General features: G+C 39.9%; 1 protein-coding gene across 1 annotated transcript; it reads left to right on the top strand.

Moving 5' to 3' along the window:
- The first annotated feature begins 6,090 nt into the window (after positions 1-6,090).
- LOC146960041 (tripartite motif-containing protein 16-like) lies at positions 6,091-7,970 on the top strand. The gene is made up of 2 exons (XM_085772684.1): positions 6,091-6,333; positions 7,084-7,970. Exons 1-2 carry the CDS (start codon positions 6,091-6,093, stop codon positions 7,747-7,749), a joined length of 909 nt encoding a protein of 302 aa, XP_085628810.1. The 3' UTR covers positions 7,750-7,970.
- Positions 7,971-11,711: the final 3,741 nt, after the last annotated feature.

The raw sequence follows: 11,711 nt of genomic DNA, 5'->3' as shown, positions 1-11,711 counted from the left end.
ACAAAGATCATTGAAGGTGCAGTTGGTTAAAATCTGTATTTTAGTTAATCACTTTCTTTAGTCTCCTTGTTTGTTGCTAAAAGCTCATTGCTGTTGTGTCTCTGCACTGTACAGAGATCACCTGTCAATCAAACATTATGGGCGGGACTTTGACCTCATTTCTTGTTGTGTTGATGTTTGAGTTTGTTAAGGTGGAGCTGGAGCCGTGGAGGAGATCACTACTCATGTTGATGTTTCTTTACCTAAACTCACATTTCTCCTCATGAAAATAGAAACTTCTCTGAGCTCTAAATGTTTGTTGGATATTTGTGTTGATGTGTTTGTGTGTTGTTGTTTGGGCCATAACAGAGAAATCACCAGACCTTCCTTTATCACTGAGGTTTGTTCTCACGGTGGAAACTACTAAATATAGAATCGCATACGGGTTACATTATGTTAGGTTAGGGGATAAGAGGTTTATGTGCTTATTTTGACATGAAACATATTACTTGTCTTTTGCTTTGTTTAATGGTGTTTTGGGAGTGTTTCTGCATGTTTGTGTTAAGGTTGTTCTCTCAATTATACTTTTATGTGAAGACACTCTCAATGCTGCAAAACTTAAATTACTGATGTGATCCCTGGTTTTACAAAAATGCACAAGTAGATCATTGAGCGAACTTGTTTTATTTTGGTGAACTTAGATACTGGTTTGTTTATAGTATAGGCTGAAAATACATTACTATTCTATACCTACTTTATTAAACTTCCAGACCTGTCAGGTGGTCCAAACTTCTTCACTGTCTCCACAAATAAAACAGTGATGACTGATCATGAACACTGAATTCAGTTTTGTGTTTCTTTCTTTTTTTTTTTGCATGAAATGTCTTTGCACCACAATACCACAAATATTGCGGTGAGTTGTTCATGCACACCGGGGCCGGCTCTACGCAGGGGCAAGAGGGGGCAGCACCCCCTCAAATAAATGTCTTGCCCCCTCAAATCCAAATTTTAGAAGTTGAGAAAGCACATTTTAATATACTCAAAAGATGTGTATATTACTAAAGAGAAAGAAGTTAAGTTGGGGGTTCAGACATCCCTCTATCTAGACATGCCGGTAGTCCGACACTTTTTGATACCGCTAATCCGATGCGTTTCTTTTTTTTTTTTTTTTACAGCTGCGATACCCAGGCCAGGCACGTCTCTCTCTCTCTCTTTTCTTTTCAGCATGCCTATCACTGGTTTGATGAGGGGGTGATGTTCTTAATCTCAACAACTAAACTATCAAGTCACAAACAAAACTGACACACATGATAAACAAACAGAACTATGCTGCAGTTTGTTTGTCAAGTTAACCTGTCACCTTCAGCACCACGGACAGCGCCGTGGATGAGCCGCGGAGCTGCAGCTGTGAGCGTCTGGGCTCTGGGCTTAGGGCCTGGGGCCTCATTTATCAAAACTGTAAGTAAGCAGTGTAAAACTGCTGCTACTAAATGTTTTGCTTAGGCCTATGGCGAAAAGACACCCAAAATATTTACACCTTTTTCAGATCTATCAAACTGTGCGTGCACAACTCTCCGCAATTTCTCTTTGATAAATCAAACTGGATCCAAGTATACGTATATATGTATACGTGAACACACCTCCGTCCCCGGAATGCCTAGACACAACCATATATGATCAGCACGTGCATATTAATTAGCCATGTGCTCTCTGTGGAGCGACAACAAAGTGACAACGAAGACAACGGGCGGAGAGTGGGGGAAAGAAAGCGAGATCATTTTTCTGACTGATTTATTGCCCGATAAATCTGTCAGAAAAATGATCTTGCATTTTAACAAAGCTACAATAAAAACAAAAACCTCCCAAATCTCAACAAAAGGGAGCAGAAAGAAGAATAATCTTATGTAATCTGCCCCTACAAATTGACAAAATTATCTGCAGTAGCACAAAAATCCGCAGAAAAAGGGACAGTGTTCTTTTCTAAAATGTTCTGTTCCTTTTTCTTTTTTTTTTAGTATTCATAAGACTACCTTTCAGTTTTGTAAATCTTGACCATAGTAGATCCCCCCCCCGCCTCTTCTCAGAGTAAACCAGAATGCTTCACTCACATTTTAAAATCACAAAAATTTTCTGGGGGGGGAAGCCCCCAGACCCCCCTACAGGGGTTTAGCTACTCACCTTTTTCACCCCCTCTGGGTTTGCAATGCATCTTCAGGTATATGCAGCCCCCCCCCCATATAATGTGGCTCTTTGCATTACGACAGTAAAAAATTTGGGCTCTAAGACCCTGGTTGGCCACCCCGGCCCCTAGTTGGACAGGTCTGAAGGCAGAGGCCTGACAAAGTGCAATCTCCAGGATGGCGTTGGACACATAGCCAACAACCCAATTCAATGAAGTTACTGTAAGCACAGAGAAAAAAAGTGCTGGAGCATGTGTTCACATGATGCCCCCTTCACATTTCTGACTGCCCCCTCATATATGCCTGCCTAGAACCGGCCCTGATGCACACTGTCTCTATTGTTTACAGAAAATTGTGCAAACAAGAAAATCATAATCACCGACACAAACTCTCCTCCGTCCCTACTCCACTCTCCTCCTCTGGATCCCTGCGGTCCATCACTTAGCCTCGCTAGCTAAGTTAGCAAGCTATAACGTAGCAAGCCTACAAGCTAACAGTTAGCTACATTAGCTAAACACACTCGCACACACACATACACACCAAGCTCGGTCCCGCCCGCTCGATAACGACCAATCAAATTTGTTTTCCTTACTCGGGTAAACTCGTGCGGCAACTCGTGGAAAGGAGGCGCGACAAACAGGACAAACAGCCATTTCTGAACACCTTTAAAAATTCAATACGCACAGGAACCTTTTCTAAATTAAAACGAGTAAACACTTATAAAGCAAAATTAAACAACAAAATAGGATGCTCACTTTTGTCTTACAGAAAATGCTACATCACAGTTTCCTCTACCCAAACCATGAAGTATATTTTACCTTTTTAGTACACGTTCCCAACTAATTATTTTCTCCCAACCTTTTGGTTTCAATTTAATTTGGTAACCTAAAAATATGATGTGCACACTGCAGTGCACACCAAAAATAAGTCTACCAAACTAGCAAAATAAACAGCATAAAACACTGCATGACTGTATCGGTGCTCATGAATGTATGGACCCATAACTTAGTGGTCACTTAAGTCAACCAACAAACAACAAAACACAGCAGTAGCCTACCTTGTATCGAGGTCACATGGTCCTCCAGAGAAGTTACTAGTCCAAAGGTGTCGGTCCGCGTGCGGGATAGACTTCATGCATTCATGCATAGAAAATTCAGTTTTTGAATTCTGATGTTTGCCAAACTTCATCAACCACAACTCCAAAATATTGTCCATTTTTTTCAGGAAAATTGAAAATGTATTTAACAAGAATTGGATAGTATAAGTTTACAGTATGTCCCGATACCACTTTTTCACTTCCGATACGATACCGATATTGCAGCCTTCAATATCGGCCCGATACCGATATTGATCCGATATTAGGGGTGGTGAAAAAAAACGATTATTTATATTTTTCAAATTCTAATACAAAGGAGAGTCCTCCTGTTGCTGACTGACAGGCTGCTGCTGTCATGTTCTTATATGGGACAGACAGTAGTGAGCTTACTTTTGAACTGTAAAATATTAAAAAATAAACCTTATTTACAACTGTTATTGAATTACTGTAGGTACATCAATGTCAAACAAAAGGCAAAATCTTCTTGCTTCAAGGTTTTATTTGTCACTCCAAATTGAAGATTATAGCCTGCCTTACAGTAAAAATGGCATACATAAAATAAAAAGAGGAGTAAAGCAATATATTAAGCAGCACTATTTAAGCATCAAAGATGTTTAATCATACCCACATAGTTTGAAACAACGTTCAAAACACACAGCCAGTGTCACAACTAAGCATAAAGCCCGCTAGCTTAATGCTAACGTATAATGTAAAACGCCACAGACAGGCTAACAGAAATTAGCATCGTTAATTTAATGCTGGCTTTAGCACTGTTACTCGCGCCCGGTGTGAACGCACCGTAACCTGACCGTAACACGGCACAACATGTGGACCAGCTGGTCTTCCTCCAGAAGAATCTGACCACCGACCTTTAGAGCAATATCGCATTTACCGTTTATTAGCGGGCAAGCGCGACCTGTCCATGCACCCGTGTCTGTGTGTGTGTGTGTCCACACGCTGTTGTTGTTGTGATCATGTGATCTCTGCATGCTGGAGCCGGCCGCTCTTCTTCTCTGGCAGGCGGCGCACCAACATTAAGGTGCATTACCGCCACCTACTGTGTTGGAGTGTGAACGAGAGTCACCTATTCATATGGGACAGAAGTGCTGGAGCGGAATAATGGACTGCTTTTATCGGAGCGTTTATATCGGAGATTTTAGATGCAGTCCGATATAATCCGATATTCGTTTTTTTGGCTGATATCGGACATAAATCCGATATCAATATCGGATCGGGACATCCCTAGTTTACAGTACAGTTTTCATGCACTGTAGGCTTAATTTTTTTGATAAATCAAAAATCCGAAAACAAAGTTTTGTGTAGGACAGTCTGAAGATGCTCTCTAGCAAGTTTGGTGACAATTGAGCAAAAATTGTGGGAGGAGATAGATTTGATAAGTTTTACAGTTATTGAAAAAAAGTGATGGACTATTTGTAATGAGTTTAAGTGGACAAAAGTTTCAGCTGTGCTGGGTATACATTTTGGTGAAACTTGCAAAACTGTAGCATGTACTGTTGTTTTGGCAAGAATTTTTAAATTTTTAAAAATTTAAACACTTATTGGAGTTGAGTAAATCTGGCATGGGGTCAGACGTTTCTGTAAAGTTTGGTGCGTTTTCACCCATGGGAAGGATGATTTCCACGGATGAAGAAGAAGAAGAAGAATTCCTAGGGATACAATAGTGTCCTGGTAGCTTAGCTGCCCGGACCCTAACAAGTAAACAAAAAAACAAAACAAGGACAGTTATGTCAAAGAAAAGTGTAAAAAATGTTCAGAGTAAAACAAAACAAATTATATTGCCCAAAAAAATTACTGATAAATATTTTGACTGGGCTACATGTTGTTATGGTGTTGAAATGGGTTATTTACTTGCCCCCTTGCACAGCTAACTGTTGTCTGTTCATTTGACAGATTGAAGTAGAAATTCCCCCTGCCTTAAAGCAGATATCAGTGGAATGTTTTTGTTAATATAAGTCCTAAATAGTCCTATTTTCCGTCAGCAATCACTTACATGAAGTATTTCAGCCTAAACACGAGTCTCTCCGTCACTCTGCTCTGCTGTAACCCGAGGAGAAAATTTTCCTTGTGGGATACAAGTGTTATCCAATGAGGGGAGAGAACGGCATGAAGGGCTGTGTGTGCAGCCAAGGGATGCGCGTGAATGTGGTGACGTAGCACGAGGACCAATTGATGCCTGACAAGGGCGGGGGCTGCTAACTCATGGTGCGTTCAAGGAAACTCGTACTTTGTTTTTCCTTCCTGTGAAGTCATACCAGTTCGATCTGGTACGAGTTCACGGGTCGGAAGTTACGAGTGGCCGTTATAGGGAACTTTCACAGACAACAGGACGGTAAAAACACGAGCTACGGGTTACCTGGAACGCTACCAAGTCGTAGTTGTGACTTGAAGCTGTAACTTACGGTTTCAAAAGCCTGCCTTGAACACAGCATTAGCCCAAACGGCCGTGCCGATGATATCTGCTTTAAGGTAAGGTTAGGCCAATTCCAGAGGTAGTAAAAGGCACCGATTTGACTTGAGTCTGATAGGCAGTTTTTTTGTGTGCTTCCAAGCGCCCAATCGAAAAAGTACAGACCCGATCTGTCTCTTTTTGGTTTGAACCAAATATTGCCGTGTCAGCCGATGACAGTGACTCAGCACAAGGTTGTGTTAGGAATGGGGAAAAAACTTTCCCTGAACCAGTCAAACCACTCTTATTCCTGGAACGAAGTAAGGCTGGTAAGCACCTCCTTTCTGTAGCTGAGAGGCTATAGCAAGGGAGCTTGTTACAACTTTAATCACTTTAAGGGAAGCTAACGCTCATTTCAGGGAGGTGAAATGGCACAGAGAGACATTCTGCTTGACAAGCAGTCAATTTGTTGCTCCATCTGTCTGGAGCTACTGAGGGATCCAGTGGCTATTCCCTGTGGACACAGCTACTGCTTCAACTGTATTAAAACCCATGGAGAGGATAGGAAGAAAATTTACAGCTGCCCTCAGTGTAGGCAGAACTTCACACCAAGACCTGACCTGGTGAAAAACACCATGTTTGCAGCTGTAGTGGAGGAGCTGAAGAAGACTGTACTCCAAGCTGCTCATGCTGATCACTGCTATGCTGGACCTGAAGATGTGGCCTGTGATGTCTGCACTGGGAGGAAACTCAAAGCTGTCAAGTCCTGTCTGCAATGTCTGGTCTCTTATTGTGAGAAACACCTGCAGCCTCATTATGATGTCGCTCACTTGAAGAAACATAAGCTGGTGGAGCCCTCCAAGACGCTCCAGGAGAACATCTGCTCTCGTCATGATGAGGTAATGAAGATGTTCTGCCGCACTGATCAGCAGTGTATCTGTAACCTCTGCCTTCTGAATGAACATAAAGGCCACGACACAGTCTCAGCTGCAGCAGAAAGGATTGAGAGGCAGAGAGAGCTGGAGCTGAATCGACAAAAGATCCAGCAGAGAATCCAGGACACAGAGAAAGATGTGAAAGTGGTTCAACAGCAGATGGAAGTAATTAATGTCTCTGCTGATAAAGCAGTGGAGAACAGTGAGAAGATCTTCACTCAGCTGATCCGTCTCATGGAGAAAAGAAGCTCTGAGCTGAAGCAGCAGATCAGATCCCAGCAGGAAACTCAAGTGAGTGGAGTCAAAGAGCTTCAGAAGAAGCTGGAGCAGGAGATCACTGAGCTGAAGAGGAAAGACGCTGAGCTGAAGCTGCTGTCACACACAGAGGATCACACCCAGTTTCTACTCAACTACCCCTCACTGTCAGCACTCAGTCCATCTACACACTCATCCAGCATCAATATCCGTCCTCTCAGACACTTTGAGGATGTGACAGCAGCTGTGCCAGAGCTCAAAGATATACTGCAGGACCTTCTGAGAGACACATGGACAAACATCTCACTGACAGAGACTCAATTGGATGTTTTACTGTCACCACCAGAGCCCAGGACCAGAGCTGACTTCTTAAGATATTCACAGGAAATCACACTGGATCCAAATACAACATACACAGAACTATTATTGTCTGAGGAAAACAGAAAAATAACATTTATGAGTAAAAGTCAGTCATATTCTCGTCACCCAAACAGATTCACAACATGGGCTCAGGTCCTGAGTAGAGAGACTCTGACTGGACGTTGTTACTGGGAGGTGGAGTGGAGAGGAAGAGGAGTTCTTGTCGCGGTTGCATTCCAAAATATCAGCAGAGCAGGGTATGAAAGTTCATTTGGACGTAATGATAAATCTTGGTCGTTAGATTGTCATAACAACAGATTCACATTTAGGTTCAACAACATCCAGACTCCAGTCTCAGGTCCTCAGTCCTCCAGAGTAGGAGTGTACCTGGATCACAGAGCAGGTATTCTGTCCTTCTACAGCGTCTCTGAAACCTTGACTCTCCTCCACAGAGTCCAGACCACATTCACTCAGCCTCTACATGCTGGAGTTTACGTTGGTTCTGGAACCACAGCAGAGTTGTGTAAACTCAAATAGACAAAGATCATTGAAGGTGCAGTTGGTTAAAATCTGTATTTTAGTTCATCACTTTCTTTAGTCTCCATGTTTGTTGCTAAAAGTCCATTGCTGTTGTGTCTCTGCACTGCACAGAGATCACCTGTCAATCAAACATTGTGGGCGGGACTTTGACCTCTTGTCATTTCTTGTTGTGTTGATGTTTGAGTTTGTTGAGGTGGAGCTGGAGCCGTGGAGGAGATCACTGCTCATGATGATGTTTCTTTACCTAAACTCACATTTTCCACATGAAAATAGATACTTCTCTGTTGGATATTTGTGTTGATGTATTTGTGTTTGTTGTTTGGGCCGTAACAGAGAAATCACCATCACATTTACATTATGTTAGGGTAGGAGATAAGAGATTTATGTGCTTATTTTGACATTAAATATATTACTTGTCTTTTACTTTGTTTGATGTTGTTTTGGGGGTGTTTGTGCATATGTGTTTGTGTTAAGGTTGTTCTCTCAGTTATACTTTTATGACACTGGGTAAGTGTACCTATTAAGCCCACGTACCATATAAGCCCACTTGTGACTTCTGAGTCAAATTAAAAAAAAACTACATCACCATTTTTGCTGGTTCATGGTTCTTCCAATGAAGCAGCTTGTTACATAAATTATACTTTTTATTCTAAGCAAATCAGATTTGTCAATCTTGAGTTATCGAAGCATATGTGTGACATGTGCCTGCTGCTCCTGAAGAAGTTGCAAAAAAACTTAAGTGATTTTGATGCCCTGAAAAAACAATATTTATTCCATATTTCTACTCCGACTTTAGCTAAGAACTCATTTGTTACCAAAATTTAAGAGATTAGTGCTTTAAATAAAACATGTGTTAGAATTTTTCTAGAATTAGAAATAGTTTTTCTTTTGAATTCAAAATATGCATTTTAGCATGCTAGCAAACAGCCCACATGCCACTGCACACAGCCACTGCATAGCATTGTTCATTGCCATGACATAAAGCATGATAAACATGGATAGTTTACATTTTTGTATGCAGAATATCCTATTTTATTGTTAAATTGATAATACATATGAATATTTATCTTTATTTATTTTTTAATTAACATTTTTACCAAGTGGGCTTAAAGGGGACAGTAGCAAAAAAATCACACCATTTAGGGCAGATGTAAATGAGTATAGCTAATTACTTAAATACATGATCAATTAATACTTTTCATGTTATGTTAGTGCAGCTTATATAGATTCATGTCATGTAGTTGTTTTTAAATGCCATGTGTGTAGAATAAAAATATTCAGATTTTTAACCAGTAATTCACTGATGTTCCCTTTAAGCCCACCTGCTCCCATTAAGCCCACTGGCTGTGTTTCAATGGAGAGTTTCTTCCTTTTGACTTTTGAACCATTTTCCTGCCTAAGTTTGACCTCACCTAATCAATCAGCTTCATAATTCAGATAATTAAATACCCAAATTTAAATATTAGTGATATTGCATCGGCCAATTCATTCATTTTATTCATTGTTTCTATTTAAGCTGTGTTTTTATGTTAAAAAAGTTATTTGTTTAGTTGTAAATACTGAAATTGATTAATTTATTATCCTTAAAATAGGATTGAACCAGGAAACTGTCTTTCTCTCAGTCATTGGGTCTTCAGAAATCTAGATAAAAACACTTTCAACCAGCTGGCTGGACCAGAAAATTTGGCCAAATGTAAATGCCAATTGTATAATGTAGGATAGAGATACAGACAAAATGACAACAGATATTGAAAGCTTATGTACCGAAGAGTAATTTCCATTCTAATTTTTATTTTGTTCATGAATAGTTTTTTGGCTACATTCCAAAGAAGACATGTTGTAAGTTTAGCTTTTTCTGTGTTGACAACACAGCAAATAGGCCGATCATGCCTATTTCAAATGCCGTTTACAGGGCCGAGGAGAGGAGTGGAGACAAAATGAAAATAGCTATTGAGAGCTAAGAGATTACATATTTTAATAGAATAAGTTTGGATTTTTAAGATTTTTAAATATATATATGTATTTATCAACAAATCATGAAGTGGGCTTATTTGGAACACCCATGGGCTTAAAGGGTACATTAAGTACCCATTAAGCCCATGCCAGATTTTTGGTATATTTTGACAAATTAAACAATAAAAACAATAAAAATTGCTATAAATGAACGATTGACACTTCAAATTAGACAATAGACTATCATTTGAACTAAAATGTTTTCACTTAAATTGGGGTGGTATATATTAAAAATGGCTGAAAAGCAGATTTGGTGGGCTTAATAGGTACACTTACCCTATGTCTTAATGCTGCAAAACTTAAAGCAGAAGTAAGTGGTCCGGTCGTTTTCGCTAATGCTGCGTTCCAGGCAGGCTTTTGAAATCGTAAATTACAGCTTCAAGTCACAACTTACGACTTTGTAGCGTTTCAGGCAACCCACTCGTGTTTTTCCGACCTGTTTTACCGGTGAAAGTCACTATAACGGCCACTCGTAACTTCCGACCGGTGAACTCGTACCAGATCGAACTGGTACCACTTCACGGTCGGAAAAATACGAGTTTCCTTGAACGCACCATAACAGTCCTCGTCCCTACGTCGCCACATTCACGGCGTTCTTTGGCTGCACACACAGCCCTGCATGCCGTTCTCTCTCCTCATTGGATAAAAACTGTAGGATACGATAAATGTTTTCTCTTCGGCTCAGAGCAGAGCAGAGGGACTGAGAGACCCGTGTTTCAGTCCAAACACTCTATGTAAGTGATTGCTGTCGGAAGATATAACTATTTAAGACTTATATTAACACAAATATATCACTTACTTCTGCTTTAAATTACTGATGTGATGGGAATTGAACATTGAAGTGTGATCCCCGGTTTTGCAAAATGCACAAGTAGATCATTAAGTGAACTTATTTTGGTAAACTTAAAGATACTGGTTTGTAGTATAGGTTGAAAATACATTACTATTCTATACCTATTATTTTTTGTTTATGAAACTTCCAGACCTGTCAGGTGGTCCAAACTTGTTCACTGCCTCCATGAATAAAACGGTGATGATTGATCATGAACACCGAATTAAATTTTGAGTTCCTTCTTTTTTATTTGGAATGAAGGTATTTGCACCACAATACCACAAACCTTACAATGAGGTTTTAATGCACAGTCTATATTGTTTACAGAAAACTGTGCAAACAAGAAAATCATAATCAGTGAACAGCAATTCTCTCAAAGAAAATGCCTTACTGATGGTAGAGGTCAGAGGTCATTGCATTTCTACTTAGAAAAGGGCTTCATTTCAGACGATAACACACACTTACATCCAAGACCTGGTGTCATACAAGTAGTAGCCTACTTGTAACCTGTCTACCCTCAAGTTCAATATACTGTAACTCTGATTTATAAATGGTTATTGAGCCTCTGTGTGTCTTACCTCCAGGAATAAATTGACGACAGTGTATCAAATAATAATTGTACATTTGCAATGTAACACATAGAAACTCTTCAGTAATACCGGGCAGTAAGTTATTAGCTAACCTTCAACCTGAAAAATTCAATACACACAGGAACCTTTTCTAAATTAAAAGTAAACACTTAGGCTATAAAGCAAAATTAAACAACAAAATAGGGTGCTCTCTTTTGTCTTATTCACAGAAAATGTTAGGCCTAGCCTACATCACAGTTTCCTCTACCCAAACCATTAACTAGCCTATATTTTACCTTTTTATCACTAGGTTTAATCCCAACTAATTATTTGCTCCAAACTTTTGGTTTCAATTTTCTGTTGTAACCTAAAAATATGATGTGCACACTGCAGTGCACACCAAAAATCAGTCTACCAAACAAAATAAACAGTATAAAACACTGCATGACTGTATCGGTGCTCATGAATGTAGGGACCCATGACTTAGTGGTCACTTCACTCTAAAGTCAACCAACAAACAACAAAACACAGCAGCAGCCTACCTT

This window comes from Trachurus japonicus, unplaced genomic scaffold (genome assembly GCF_045865225.1).
Source record: "Trachurus japonicus isolate A0001 unplaced genomic scaffold, Traja_1.0 AP030754.1".
NCBI lineage: Eukaryota > Metazoa > Chordata > Actinopteri > Carangiformes > Carangidae > Trachurus > Trachurus japonicus.
The sequence above is the reverse complement of the archived record's forward strand: the minus strand, read 5'-3'. Positions and strand labels throughout refer to the sequence as shown.